General features: G+C 41.3%; 2 protein-coding genes across 2 annotated transcripts; both read left to right on the top strand.

The window, feature by feature from the left end:
• Positions 1-4,020: 4,020 nt before the first annotated feature.
• On the top strand, positions 4,021-7,766 carry wasf3a (WASP family member 3a; the record flags this gene model as incomplete). Its single annotated transcript, XM_080041410.1, is given in 9 exon segments — positions 4,021-4,153; positions 4,994-5,128; positions 5,253-5,406; positions 5,490-5,607; positions 5,724-5,903; positions 5,905-5,909; positions 6,253-6,453; positions 6,564-6,859; positions 7,609-7,766. Coding segments are annotated over 9 exon segments (1,380 nt in total).
• Positions 7,767-9,890: 2,124 nt separating this feature from the next.
• On the top strand, positions 9,891-15,523 carry LOC307261145 (V-type proton ATPase catalytic subunit A-like). Its single transcript, XM_080041608.1, has 15 exons — positions 9,891-10,007; positions 10,558-10,667; positions 10,890-11,018; positions 11,218-11,432; positions 11,532-11,669; positions 11,754-11,905; positions 12,208-12,370; positions 12,588-12,696; positions 12,872-12,994; positions 13,103-13,217; positions 13,393-13,456; positions 13,586-13,789; positions 14,217-14,311; positions 14,486-14,657; positions 14,766-15,523. The coding sequence occupies exons 2-15, from the start codon at positions 10,586-10,588 to the stop codon at positions 14,856-14,858; spliced, it is 1,854 nt and encodes a 617-aa protein (XP_079897734.1). The 5' UTR covers positions 9,891-10,007; positions 10,558-10,585; the 3' UTR covers positions 14,859-15,523.
• Positions 15,524-15,886: the final 363 nt, after the last annotated feature.

Raw genomic sequence — 15,886 nt, 5'->3', positions numbered from 1 at the left:
AGTATTTCAATGTTTCATGACAGCCAGACATGGATACCACGGAGACAGGGAACCACAATTATATATTCAACTGTGAGAAAAACCACAAGGACAACCATGCTGACAATGAGCACTTAACATTGTGCCTCTTTCAACGGTTTCAAAGATTTTGTTTTGATAGTCGACAGGGTGTAATGTAAATACATTTTTTAACCTATGGCTAAAATATTATCATGAAACAAACAGCTAAACAGGAGAGAGGATCTATAAACTGATGCTTCTTAAAAAGCTGTGTGTGTGTGTGTGTGTGTGTGTGTGTGTGTGTGTGTGTGTGTGTGTGTGTGTGTGTGTGTGACTGTGAATGCGTGCATTTTGGTGGCGCTCACTCTCACTGGGTATAACTGGGAAGGCATTGGCAGTGATCAGAGTGGGACTAGAAAGCCATAATAGGAGGACAAATATCAGAGGAGTGGCAGTTAGGGTGTCTGCGTGTAATGGATGATAGAGGTGTTAGCGTTTTGTGCCGGTGTGTACTAAGTGGGTAAGCCAGTGGTTGGCTCCATCGTGTGGGACCCAGCAGGGTCAATGAGGGTGATAATGGGAGGGTAAGTACTGTATTGGGGTTAATACATCTGAGCTGGCCAAGAGCTTATGGCATTGTCTAAAATATGTAAGACCCCTCAGGGAATGTCAACATCTATACTGTATGTTGCTCTTTGTCATGTTAGCCATTTGCCTGTTTCAGTCAAATAAAGCTGGAGCTAATATAATCAAATGTTAGGCTACTGTGTTTTCCTATCATCACATACCTTTTTGTGTTACTCCAGCGTAAACCTACCTCTCTTTGGGAAAATACACGTTTGTTTGCCTTAAACTTAGACTCCTGAAGAGCCTGCTGCGCAATCACAGAAACTGAGGCTGAACCTGTGCACATCTTTAACTTTCTCTTGATTTTAAAACTTTTTATTTTGTTGTACACTATCTTTTTCCTGCTTTTATATGAAGTCTCTTCCATACTTCTCATAAATGGAACACACTTTGTCCCCCCTGTCTTGAAAGTCTACTTGTTAAATTAAGTTGGATTGCTTGATTCAAATTAACACCAGCATTTGGGGGTTGAAAAAGTTAACTAGCACTTTAGAGCCATCATCCAAGCATATTACATGGAGAGAGTTGGATTTAACAATGTCCCCTGAAACAAGCAATACTCCTGTAACAGCCATGAGATATAATCATGGTGTGCTACTTATAAAGATTTAAGCCCCCATATCTGGGTTACACTAGTCGCTTCAGCCATCCAGATGATGCCATCTGTGAGAAAAGAGCAGTGTGTGTGTGTGTGTGTGTGTGTGTGTGTGTGTGCGTGCGTGCGTGCGTGCGTGACTCTGTGTGTGTGTGTGTGTGTGTGTGTGTTTGCAGAGCTTTCAAATCAAATGCTGAGAGTCTCCTTTGAGTATTAATCCAGGTCATCCAGACTAAGATGTTAATAGACAGCCACGGACTGGCATACCATACCAGTATTTATGCTGTGGTTGGTTTAAAACAAAACTCGGAGAAAAACTAAGCAAATTTGAAGATGGTTTAGATAAAAAATAAAAGGAGAGTCATTTTTTATTCTCTGCAATAAAAAAATTATAATTATGAGAGTTTAACACAGGAAAAACTCAAGGGTGGCAGAAAAATTATAAATACTTTTGAAAATAAATAAATGCCCTCTGCATTTATTTTTTGCGCGGGAGCTAATGTCAAACACTGCGTCTATGGATAATTCCTCTGAAAATCTATCTCTGTCAGGAAAAACGCCACATATTCAAATATTCATATTGCTTGTTTACTATAGCCTCCTGCTGCTTGGTCAGACATAACAAGTAGGCTAGGCTTAATTATATGTCTTCGTAGGCCTACAAGTTGGCCTATTCTTTAGTTGCAGCCTGAATATGATTAATAGAAAGTACAAATTTGCCATATTAGTATAGAGTTCATAGAAGGCAGCTAATGCCTTATTACAGCCTATGATACCGTAATTGGACTAATACTGTCCGAAAGAAAACAGTGGAAGTCAAACGGCTGGTACGGCGGCTGTGATTGGATGACGGTAGTAAATCTGGTGTCCAAATCCCTCCATGGCTCAAGCTGTGATCTGGACCAAAGAGATTTGTTTACAGAGTGAACTGCGTCCTAGCAGAGATGACTACTGTCGCCGTCCAACACAAGACCGCAGCTGGCCACAGAATAGATTGTTTCATTTGGATGAAAAAGCTTGGACTGAACTTTCACTGCTCCGTGCCCGCGTGCTGACGTCAAAGAACAAAAACGTACGTCGGACAAGCTAGCCCATCGACAACTCTATGGTAGGATAAGATACTATTGTGTTTTAATGGCTTCTTCTGGCGCAGCAGACACATTGTTAGTGTTACATATCTCATGTGATGTTTGCGTGTATTGAAAAAACATTTACCTGTTGCTACTGCTACCTTTCTTGAACAAACAACTTTATGACTAATTTAACAGAAGTCCGAAGCAAAACGGAAAGCTAGCCGACTATCTTGCTCGCGCTACAGTTACGCAGTGAATTATGGGAAGTTTTCCCGCGAATCATGTTCGGTAAAATAATAATAATAATAATAATAATAATAATAATAATAATAATAATAATAATAATAATAATAATAATAATAATAATAATAATAATAATAATAATAATAATAATAATTGTTGGCCTAATTTTACAGTCTGACTGAATTCTTCCTCAGGAACAATACAAAATATTTTAGTCCTTCTCCGCCCAAAAATGTTTTATCATCTGGACATTGTGAATAAAGATGAACATATTACAGTAGAGCTTGATGGGCCTAAATTTCATCTGCTGGGTGGAGAAAATTATTGTGCTCATTGTAAAGTTAGTTTGTTTCATTTTGTATCACAACTAGGCAGTTTAGATATGAAAATGTAATGTCACTATTATCCTGACCAAATAAATTGTGATTCACGATATTATCCAGGTAGGCAGGCTAAACATCGACATATTCTTCAAACTCTTCGAATTGTTCTAAAACTTATATAACAATTATACCTTACATTTTGTTTCAACGTTTATTGTCTTTTTTCTGAAAATGAATCAAACAATCTTAAAAACTTTAATTTCTTCTCGTGCTATAGGCTACAATGGGCAAGCCAAGCCTTCAGCCATTGAAACAGGTTTGGATTAAGGAATGTCTGGGAAGACACTCTGCCCCTTTGAGACAATTCAAAATAACATAGGACTGGGCACAGAATATAAATATGCCTGCAGTGGCAGTTATGGTAAATTGTTCTTATTATTAGTGAGTTCACTCTGACCTACATGTAATTACCATAGATAGCATATCAAGTCATTACTGGCAATCACTGTCCCAATCCCTTGGTTGTCCAAGTAATAATAGAGTGTAAAGTGACTTACAAATATAAATTGTCCTATCTGTTGTCTTCAGACCTCAGTTTTCACAATATTCGCTCACAGAATAGAACAACTTTTGCCGAGCATGTTTAACAAAAAACAATTACATAAGATCGTTTCACCACTTTGACAGGTGGTGATAAATTGAGACATACAACAGGAAGTGGCCCAATATTCAACACAGGAAATATAACAAAATCATAAAAGGTCTCATTTGGATTTTCATGCTGTCCATTACAATTTCTACCACTCTAATTACACTAATATAATCAAGACAAAACTGAATAATTTCAGTTTACAAATAATAAACCATTTCAAGTGTGTGTACATGTACAGTACGTGCTATTACTAACTGTGAAATTATTAACTTTGAAAAAGGAAAGAAATACTTTACATGCATACACCTTGACTCCAAGTGCATAACTCCATACATCGGTGATGCATAGGTCAAGGTAAGCTATGATCCACTCACTGATAAGCAATAATGTTTCCTCATCAATATGTATATGTGCTTGTTCTACTTCGCAGGTTGTAGTGTCCAAGGTGCTGTCAGAGCTGTCCTCTGTCCCCCAGCAGGTGCTGTGGTCGAGATGTAAGACGGGGCCATGCCTTTGGTCAAGAGAAACATCGAGCCTCGGCACCTGTGCCACGGTGCAGTGCCTGATGGGATTGGCAATGAGCTGGAATGCGTAACCAACAACACACTGTCTGCCATCATCCGCCAGCTCAGCAGTCTGAGTAAGATCCCTGTTACTTAACACATTGACTTTCATCTACTGCACTTGTTTACATGTTCTGAATCCATTAATGGCTATTATCAGAAAACAAGACCACATGTCAAACTTTGATTTTTTAGGCAAAGCATTTCAAACTAAATTGTTTGAGTTAATAAACATTATTCAAGACTGTAGTCGTTACTTACATTTCTCTACTGCACACTCTAAACACACACATTTGTACATAATATAAGTAAATGTAAGCACTTGTACACATGTGTGTTCTTCCTGTGTTGGTATTAGAGTTGGTGCACTGAGGCATAGGGCTAGAATATTTACTATTTTGGGAAGCAAAATGTACTCCTGGACATCTGGCGCGTGGATACTCTGATTAGTGTGTGTGTGTGTGTGTGTGTGTGTGTGTGTGTGTGTGTGTGTGTGTGTGTGTGTTTGGATTTAGTGAAGTTACATGAGATTAGAGCTTACCGTAGAGCTTTGTATTGCAGGCAGATAAGACGAAGAGAGGGTGGGCGGGGACCCAAACACAGGCGGTCTAATGATAGCTTCCGCATTAGGCATTGCCATTCATGCCTTTATGTGCAGGGACCAAACACTCAATCCTAATGTGTTAATACAGAGAGCTGTAATGGATTGAGGAAATATACAAACAGTACTCGTCAATTATGAAGTATCTCTATTTTATATGGTAGTTGAATACAGAACTTGTTTTATTTTATTTAGGTGTATAAAACTTTACTGTACTGTTGCTTTTTATAAATACATATAAACACAATCATTTCGATAAGTTAGTAAGACTCCTTAACTCCCTTCCTTTCCTTTTGGTTCTTTACTCGGGCTGCAGGTAAACATGCAGAAAATGTTTTTGGGGAGCTTTTTAATGAGGCCAACACATTCTATGGGCGTGCCAATTCCCTCCAGGATCGCATCGACCGCTTGGCCGTCAAGGTCATCCAGCTGGACTCCAGCGTGGAGGAGGGTTAGTTTACTGGAAATCATCTGTATGTCAATTTAATGTCTACTCTTTTTTTTCATTTTTTTTCTTGTTGCATTCTCGCATGCTTTATATAAAACGTAAAAACCTCTGTCTTACTGTTTTCTAGTCTCTCTTCCGAATATAAACACGAGGAAGGGATTCAAAAGCTCTACTGTCCAGGACCAGCAGGTTCTGTCTAAGGCCAGCATTCCCAACTCTGTGGCTGAGATGCACAACAGCAGCGACAGGCCTCCTCCACTCAGCACCCTTTCTGCCTACAGGTAATGCAGAACTTCTGAACACGTTACATTTTCCTTTTGAAGTTAATCTAATTTCTCGTGGAACATTTTACGTCGACACACAGGGAGGATTCAACGGACGCGATGAAATTCTACTCGGACCCGTCGTACTTCTTTGACTTGTGGAAGGAGAAAATGCTTCAGGACACGGAGGAGAAGCGGAGGGAAAGGCGGAGGCAAAGGGTAAGGGTGTGCACACTACCCACTGATTTAGTTTTGTGGATTTATTCTGGCATGTTAGGTTTGCATCTCCTCTTCTGCTCCACTGCTGCATCCACTCTTTATTTCTTGTGTTTCAGGAACAGAAGCGATGTGTGGAAAGCAGCACGCTTCAGCGCGAGGTGAAGAAGGTGAGAAAGGCTCGAAACCGCAGGCAAGAGTGGAACATGATGGCATTCGACAAAGAGCTTCGCCCAGACCACCGTCATCCGCAGACTCTGCGCCGAGGGGCATCATCTGAGGGCTCTCTCTCTCCAGACGGGTTTGTGCTTATTTTTCCCATTTAAAAGCAAACATGCAACCACTTTTTTTAAAATCAACATTTATTTTAAAAATGTGCTTTAAAAAAAAAGATTGTATAAATGTAAAATATTTAGAAATATGATAAATGAGACAAACTGAATTATTATTAGGTTTTATTAAAAACTGATTTCAAGGAAAAAAATCTAGAATGGACTTCAGAAGGGGGTTGTTCCTATTTTCATGAATGGCATCATGTGACTCAAATCACAATATCTCTGCAGTTTTGTAACGTTTTATGATTTGCATAACACCAAATCCGCCGTTAGGATGTGTGAAGTCATCTGCATGTTTTCATTGTTCATCCAGGCCTGACATCCCAGACTACCCTGTCCCTCCAGTCCCTGCCCACACTGCTTGTAATTTTACCCGGTCACATGATTACGTGCCTCCCTCACCACCTGTGGAGCACGAATACCACAGCATTGACGTGAGAGCAACCTACGGCGCTGCAGAGCCTCACACGGCAGACAGAATCAACGGCTCAATGCGTCCGCCTGGCGACTTTAAGTATGTTTTTCCAATGTTAGCAAAATCCGAAAAAAAAGGATGAAATACAGTATGATAATACTTTTCTAGTGCAATCTAATTCTCTCTCTTACTCATTCACTGTGGACCAGATCTGTCCCCTCGCCCCCTGCCCCCGGCCCGCCCATCCCATCAGCCCAGACGGCCTTTGGTTTTCCTATGGGCGTACTGCCACCGACGGCACATAATGGAGTTGGCCCGGGCTACCCGCTCCCTCCTGTGCCTCCTCTAGGGCCCAGAATGGTTCCTCCTCCCCCAGGCCCCCCACCTCCACCCCTCCCTCCCCCAGCTGCACCCTCACACCTGGCGGGACACGGTGAAGGTGGCAGAGCTCAGACCAAACCAGTGAGGGATGCAAGAAGTGACCTGCTGTCCGCCATACGCATAGGTGAATATGGGCTGTTGCAGTAGGTTTAGTTGGCAGTGTTTTTTTCTTCTGGTCATAAAAAAGTGAACACGGTTGTATAGAACTATATACCCCACTGTCAGTGGTGGATAGTAACAAAGTGCATTTACTTGGGTACAAGCACATATTTTGGTTATTTTGACTTTTTTTGAGTATCTGCTTTTTTAGGAACTTATGACTTCCGCCCCACTACATTTCCAAGACATAATTTGAACTTTTGACCACACTACATTTTTTAGGAAGCTTGTCGTTACTCATTACTCTCTGGCTAAGCATAGCTTTGAATTCAGCTGTTTATTTTTTATTTTTCATACAATGCAATTTGCCCCAGGCTAGGTTCTTCACATAAGGAAACCAATCACAGTACCAACTCTCTGCTGGTTTTCATACGTCACCCAGGCGTGCTCTTTCATTCAGACCAAATTGTGGTAATAGTGACGGCAGGAGATAAACAATCAAGGACAAAGGAGTACACAAGTCCAACGTTTATCCACATTTTTATGCATGTATCCAGCAAAAATGTACACTTTGTACTTCTGAATACTAAAGACATTTCTAAAAGCAGTTACTTTGACTTGTAGTGGAGTAATATTTGACCAGGAGTATCAGTTCTTTGACTAAATTACTTGGGTTGAGTCCTTTTTCCACCACTGTGCTCTGTACATGGCCCCGTACATGACAGGTAGTACATGTGATCTTATTTTAATGTGCTGTATGTGTGACCTCATCAGGCATCCAGCTGAAGAAAGTCCAGGAGCAGCAGGAGCAGCAGAACAAGCGTGAGCCGATGGGGAACGACGTGGCCACCATCCTGTCGCGACGCATTGCAGTGGAGTACACTGACTCTGAAGACGACTCTGAGCTGGAGGAAAACGAGTGGTCGGATTGACCAAACCCAAAGTGGAGCACCTTGGTTGAAGTGGTGCTCCAGTGCAAATTCAGCAAAACAGAGAATCACTGTCTTTGGCTCCACCTAGTGGACTCTACATGCAACTCACTGCTGCCAGAGTACTGTAACTTAAAGGTGATGTAAGCGGAATGGTTCTTTTAGCTAACTTCCTGTCAGTTACTGCAGTTAGCGGTCCCCTCGCTCGTCCCTACGCCACCACATTAATGCACTGCGGTCTTCGAGCAGCAAGTTATCTAGCATCATCTCAGATCCATAAGTGTGATAAAACATGATAAAAACCATCAAAACAGACATTGGGAAGGATTTTTACCTGCTCCGCCATTGTAGGCGCATAAACATTCACCCATGTGTCGCTCTGGCGTGCACCGGCAGTGAGACCATGAGTGAGATGGGTGTGGACGGTTGTCGGTTTGTAGCGTTCTCTCTTGTGATTGGATAAAATTTCGGGATACTACACAAAGTTTAATTGCTTATTACATGCAGAGCAGCTTACTAAGAGATTGGCTTTATGAAACGCGCACATCGTGTAAGTGATTACTGTATGAATAAAGAGCGATTTAACACTTATATTAATATAAATAAACCGCTTACTTCACCTTTAATTTTGTATTATAAATATGTGCTGCCACGTGTATTTCTCATGAGGACTTTGCACGATTGAGCAGTTTACACCTTTCTTCTGAAATAGGTGACATTTCAGATCTACTGTATACAGTAGTCAAAAATTGCATGAGAAATAAATGTTTAGTTTTCTACAACAGATGATGTGAAACATTAGTTTTTTTTAACTTAACCTAAACTGTACATTCAAATAAAATGTCCTCTTCATCTCTAATGACCAACACCTAGAACACACCATACCCAACCATGTCCCAGGTCAGAAGACATTTTGACATGTCACAGTAGGAAAAGCACAGGTATAAAAAAATGTCATGGCTCACTGGTAGGGCTTTCACACCGACACGGCTATGTGCACTTTTTGGTGAACCACTCTGCGTTTACCAAAGTTTAACCCCCCTATGTCATGGTGTTGTACTTTTTTGTTGGGCTCTCTAACTTCTCCTAGAAGTCGGTTCTTGCCCAAATCTCCACCAAGCATTTAGGTTCCTCGGCAGAACACTGCTAGGTCTGCCTTTCTGCTGCCTTGATATTGTTGCAGCAAATTTTTTTGGTGTGAACACACCGGCCGGTTCAAAAGTAGATTCTGGAACCGGAACCAGCACGGAGCCTTGTCTGTGTGAAAGCCCTATAAGAAACTTGAATAGAACAGGGCCATCATTGAAGTTATTGGTAACACCTGTGCCTTTTCATAATATATCAAGCGAAAATGTGAAAAAAGGCCTGTTATTTATAAATGAGTAAAATAATATAAAGTGAATATTTAAAGTGTTATTCATTTTGTATTATTTTATGAAATTACCTATTCCTGCTCATATTTCGGACTCAACGTACCCCTTGTTATATTATGTGAGTGTTAGATGTGTGATGTGAATAATTACAGTTTGCAATTGCTACCTCAATTTGTGACCATTTTGCTGTCCCACTGTGTGTGTGATAGGCTATCATGAACAGTCTTTGAACAGCTTTTTTTCCTGACATAACAGTATTATTTGTTGTGATATCTCTGATAATCTTGACATATCATTAAATCTGATCAGTATCAGCCAGAAAATCATGATGTGATTGTCTCCTCCTTTATTGTCCTCTTCTATCACTTTGTCTTTATTTGCCTTAAACTCTCTTATATATCTGACACATGATCCTATATTAACTATTTTTATAGAATTAAAAATTATAATGTTGAGTTTGTATTTTTGTTCATATGCAGAAGCTTTTCGCTGTGAATAATGTTGACATGTCAATAAGTTTGTAACTGTATGTATTTAAATGAATTATTCAGCCCATACGTTATGTAAAAACATATTGTTTATTAACGTAGTTGGTCAATTTAGGTGAATGTTTCATTTATATCCAGCAGAGGTCAGTAATGAACCTGGTGCAAGAAAAGCGGAACTATCGTATACTAGGAAACTGCTAAGCGTGAAGCCGCCATCTTGGCTCTACAGTGTTAGAACCTAATGGAGCCAGTTGAGCCACAATGGAGACTGTTTTCTTCCCGTGACAGTCCGGTGCTTGGCAGGTGATTAGCACAGTGACGCTCATCCCCAGCTGCTACGTAGTAAGAGAAGACGGACCTGGAGAACAGCATATCAGGACAAGGTAATATATTATTGTAGCTTTTGGATTTATAACAGTTGGACGTTTCATTCTAGTCTTGGACTAAATATTACATCCTAATCGTTGGTTTAACTAAACCTGTATGTGATGATGAGGAAGGTAGCTAGTGTTCGCTAGCTAGTAACCTGACACACGCAAATCCGCTTTGCTCAACGCAACGTCTGTGTAGTAACACACATTTTGCAACCGTCTGGCTAGCAAACATATGCCCAACGATGAACAGTAGTAGCCCACTTAACATTGTCTTCAACGCTGGGTGTCAGGGAAATCCATGAATGTGTTGCAGCCTCAGTTTGGTTAGCTAGTGACCTTACACTGCCAGGCTGGGCCATTCATTTCTTAAAGAGCGCTGTGCTGTGTTACGGCGCTCATATAGTCTATAGTTCCGTCTCATCGTGCCTGGTTAGCTATAGTTTAAAGTAGGTACCGCATAATATGTGTGTGTGTGCGTTTTTAGACGATGTTAATCCTTGTGTATTACATTTAAATGGCTTGACAGCATCTGTGTGTCATATCTGTTTCATTCCTCAAGGGATTTTTGCAGGACAAAAACCTTCAAGATGGATTCCTCAAATCTACCAAGGATCCGGGATGAGGAGCGAGAAAGCGAGTTTGGATTTGTGCATGGGGTTTCTGGACCAGGTGAGGTTTTTTGCCTTACTGATGATAGGTCAAAAGCCACTTACTGCAAGTCATTTCTTCCAGCTACTATAGGGGGCAGGCAAGGCTAAAACGCTATAGTGGCTCTCACTAAGGGAGGGCAGTAAGGATAAAATCCTGTTACTCAATATACATATGCGTTTTATTTTATGTTTATATTGTGGTTATGATTTTATTGAATTTCCAAACTCATGTGATCTACAGTGGTGACAGCTACCGCCATGGCAGGAGCAGCCATGTACGAGCTGGTTCGTGTAGGTCACAGTGAGCTGGTGGGAGAAATCATCCGTTTGGAGGGAGACATGGCAACTATCCAGGTCTACGAGGAGACGTGTATCCTTTCTGCTGCGGCATTACCTCGCTCTGTAGTGAAACGTGTACCAAATAATGTTGTTATACCTCTCTTTAGAAGTCAAATTCATATAATAAATGTTACAAAAGACACGTTTTCAGGTTACATTACTCAACAATAAAAGTTCTGAAATGGAAGAGCCTTTTGGCCTGTTTCGTTTTCCCTAACTGTATGCTACAGCTGGTGTGTCCGTCGGTGACCCCGTCCTTCGCACAGGAAAGCCCCTCTCTGTAGAGCTGGGGCCGGGAATCATGGGCTCCATCTTTGACGGTATCCAGCGTCCACTGAAGGACATCAATGACCTCACTCAAAGTATCTATATCCCTAGAGGAGTGAACATTGGTGCTCTTAACAGAGATCTCCAATGGGATTTTACGCCTGGCCAGAGTCTCCGGGTAAGAAAAAAAAAAAGTACAATTTCAAACTGTGGTGTGGACTTGTAGATGTTTTTACCTCTCTGCAACTGACTGTTGTGACTAATTTCACCTCTCCAGGCTGGCAGTCACGTGACAGGTGGCGACATCTACGGCACCGTGTTTGAAAACTCCTTGATACAGCACAGGCTGATGCTGCCACCTCGCAGCAGAGGCACCGTTACCTACCTAGCCCCGCCGGGAAACTACAGCATTACTGTGAGTGTTTGTCCAGGAGTTTGTGTAGAGAGGCTCTGTTCTTATCAACATTTTCCATGTTTCATTTGATATCTTTGCATTCAGGATGTGGTTCTGGAGCTGGAATTTGAAGGCGTGAAGGAGAAGTGCACCATGATGCAGGTGTGGCCGGTACGACAGATCCGCCCAGTCACAGAGAAGCTACCTGCTAATCATCCGCTGCTGACGGGTCAAAGGGTTCTGGATGCACTTTTCCCGTGAGTAAAGAGAAAGTTAGCCGCTATTTCCCCTTCGTAACCGCAGACTCTAAACAGCTGGTTCTTAGTGGTGGAGGCAGGTAATCTTTATGTACGTCGCGTATAAGTATTTTTTTATACTTTATATATTCCTTTTTGACCCTTTATTTTAGCCTGTTCTTGCAAGTGTATTGTGCTGATCTGTAGTATGTTAACTGTTTCTTCTCTTTTGGTATTTTTCAACATTGTCAAGCACTTAAAAACTGCTATTTAATTTGAGCCGCTTCACCCTCTATTTTAACTTTTACCTTGTTGCTGTATAGCTGTGTGCAGGGCGGCACCACTGCTATACCAGGTGCTTTTGGATGTGGAAAGACGGTGATCTCGCAGTCGCTGTCCAAGTTCTCCAACAGCGACGTCATCATCTATGTCGGCTGCGGGGAGCGTGGGAATGAAATGTCTGAGGTGCTGCGCGATTTCCCAGAGGTAGGTGGAAGAACAAAAAGTTTATTTTTATTTTTTTTATTCATTACTGTACATTTCTGCCCAGTTTATACTTTACTGGGTGACTAAAGCCTGTGTTTTTAAACATAAAAAAGTAAACGAATATGAAGGTGACAATTAAGAATTGACAGAGCGATATTAGCTCAATCCAGCACCAGTGTTCACATTGTGGAATTTTAATGCCGCTCTTGCCCAACAGCTCACTATGGAGGTTAATGGCAAGGTGGAGAGCATCATGAAGAGAACAGCGTTGGTCGCTAATACTTCCAACATGCCTGTGGCTGCCAGAGAGGCCTCAATCTATACAGGTAACAACCATTCACATTATACAGAACAGCCTCACTGTTTATGTTAAATGCTACTAGGTGAATTCTAATGATGTTGAAGCATTTAATGTGCTGTAAATGCATTTTGTTACATTTTGGATAATTCATCAAATGCACTTTCAAGCATTATTAAATATGACATAATTATCCTCTCCAGGAATTACGCTGTCCGAATACTTCAGAGACATGGGCTATAATGTGAGCATGATGGCTGACTCGACCTCTCGATGGGCTGAAGCCCTGAGAGAAATCTCTGGACGATTAGCTGAAATGCCTGCTGGTAAGTTTATGATGGATGTGACTGGTAGTAGTAGGTGTGTTTGTAAAAGGCACCGTGGGGCATTTTCTTTGTACACCAGTTAACAGCCATGTACGTTATTGTCCGTAGACAGTGGGTATCCTGCTTACCTGGGTGCCAGGCTCGCCTCCTTCTATGAGCGTGCCGGCCGTGTGAAGTGCCTGGGAAATCCAGAGAGAGAAGGCAGCGTCAGCATCGTAGGAGCGTGAGTTGACTTTCATATAAAAAGACGGACGATGTGATGTCAAAGATTTGTACAAAATACTGAGTTTTGAAAAGATCACAAGAGAGATGTATGAGACACATAAAGTTCTTAAATATTTTTTAATCTTGCCACGATAGGCTTTTTAAAAAATGTACTTACTTTGAATTCCTCTTAGTGTGTCTCCCCCTGGAGGAGATTTCTCAGACCCTGTCACTTCAGCCACGTTGGGAATTGTTCAGGTAATTATTGGCTCTTCAGCCCTTGACTCTAACATTTGGCTAACTTGACCTTGCAGTCAATATTTCTTTTTGTTGTGCAAAAGTCTGAGTGTTTTATCAATCTTTTTTGTTTCCTTTTGTATTTTATAGGTGTTCTGGGGATTGGACAAGAAGCTGGCTCAGAGGAAACACTTCCCCTCTGTAAACTGGCTGATTAGCTACAGCAAGTACACACGCGCTCTGGATGAATATTATGACAAACACTTCCCTGAGTTTGTTCCCCTCCGTACAAAGGCCAAAGAGATCCTGCAGGAGGAGGAGGATCTGGCTGAAATTGTGCAGCTTGTAGGCAAGGTGAGGCCCGTTTGGATCATATGGTATAACTATGGCCTCATTCGGTGCAAAGGTTCCCGTTTTCAGTCTCAGGTGCACAATAGTGTTTGTAACAAGCTGGCATTACCAGGTGTGTTGCTTTTCTTAAAACATAAAAAAATAAAAAGTTTGAGTCTTGGGTTAGCACCTATTGAACGAGATCTGGATAAATTAGGCCTACATCATTTACAGGAGTTCTGTCATCACTTTTATAGCATGAAACACGGTTACTGATGCTGCTGCTCGACACGGAAAGGCATTTATTATAAACGTGCACATTACACACTAGATTTTTTTTCATGACTTTTGCAAGTAATACAGTTGCTAAGAGCTATCTAGTTGATCATTTCAAGTGTAACGATGTATTGATGTACAATATAATGATTGTGTAATGTTGCTGTGTTCACAGGCTTCTCTTGCAGAGACAGATAAGATCACTCTGGAGGTTGCAAAGCTCATTAAGGACGACTTCCTGCAGCAGAATGGTTATTCTTCCTACGACAGGTGAAGACAAAACAACTCACCAACAGCAAAAACATCTTCCATCTTTCCATTCAGAAGGCCTGAAATGGCTGTTCTATTGTTTTTACAATCCAGCAACTCAGGTCTTGAAATCCGACTTATTTATTTTTTTACATAAACTGTGAGGTTCAAACATCCTTCTGTTGCCACACACAGGTTCTGCCCCTTCTACAAAACTGTTGGCATCCTCTCGAACATGATTTCCTTTTACGACATGGCCCGACACGCGGTGGAGACCACAGCACAAAGTGACAACAAAATCACTTGGGCCATGATCAAGGAGCACATGGGAGACACCCTGTACAAAATCAGCTCCATGAAGTTCAAGGTATGTGTTCAGATACTAAGAGTTATACTGGGAAAGATTTTACGTATTCTTTTTTTTCTTTTTTCAATCGGATGATCATCTCTGTTAATGTAATGTGTATTTCTTCAGGACCCTGTGAAGGACGGCGAAGCTAAGACCAAAGCAGACTTCGCCCAGCTGCTGGAGGACATGCAGAACTCCTTCCGAACCCTGGAGGAATGAGTTTTCTTTTCTTTTGCCTCCCAGCCCCTCTCCCACATATCCAAACCCCAGTGCAGTGCAAGATATTGCAGATTAAATGGCCCGTGTTCTGAATGTCTGCCTCAAGTCATGTGAACTCCTTTTGTTTCTTGGTGTTTACGTCCCCTTAAACATTCCATGACCTGCACAAATTTCCATTTAATTTTGATGATTTTTGCCTCGTTTACTTCAGAAACGCAGTACTGGAATCCCCCCCAAAGTCACCTTCAAATATGGTTTGCTCTAAGAATGTAGCAACGCCTTCACTCAGCCCATTGCGTTGCACTTTGATCACTGCACCATCATGTTGGCGTGGTTTTAAATCAGTGGGCCCTTATCATGTGCTGTACTTGCACTTAACCAAATGGCTGCAGCAAAGAGTGTAAAGGGACGTCTCTGTTCCCCCACTGCTGTGACGGTGAACACAGATTAATAATCAAATGGTAACATCCACCTGGGTAAAGGGACAGATGCACTGTGTGGCTGTATATCAGGGGGTCAAAGGCATTCTTCCACATCTTACCTCTATAGTGTGTGATCGTGATGTTGTTGACTATATACTTGATATTATGTGTAAAAGAAAAATGAATGAATCTGTTCATTGCGTTGTGTTGTAACAAATGTCTATTATATTCATGGTATGTTGTCTCCTGAAATAAATGTAAAAAAAATGACTTAAGTTCCTCGTGTGATGGTCTGAAAGCGCACTCTTTAAAGCTGAGAGATAACAAATAGTAGTGTTAAAATGATGGTGAAAGAAAAGCAATTTTTACCTTTTTTGTAGCAACCTTGATTGCTGAAACTCATGAACACACATATTCATTGAAAGACACTCACCTGTAGATGGCGCACACACTGCTTGTATTCTGCAGGATCAAACCTAGATTCAAGACTAAAACACTCAGCTAATCTGATCATGCTTTATCTGGACTGTGTTAATGTGGTTTGATCAGATTTGAATGACAGTGGCCTGGATACATGACCAAGTAATCCCTCAACTGTCATGTATG

The sequence above is a fragment of the Ammodytes marinus genome (genome assembly GCF_949987685.1).
Source record: "Ammodytes marinus genome assembly, chromosome: 14".
Lineage (NCBI taxonomy): Eukaryota > Metazoa > Chordata > Actinopteri > Uranoscopiformes > Ammodytidae > Ammodytes > Ammodytes marinus.
Note: the sequence above shows the minus strand (reverse complement) of the source record. Positions and strands in the feature narration are given on the sequence as shown.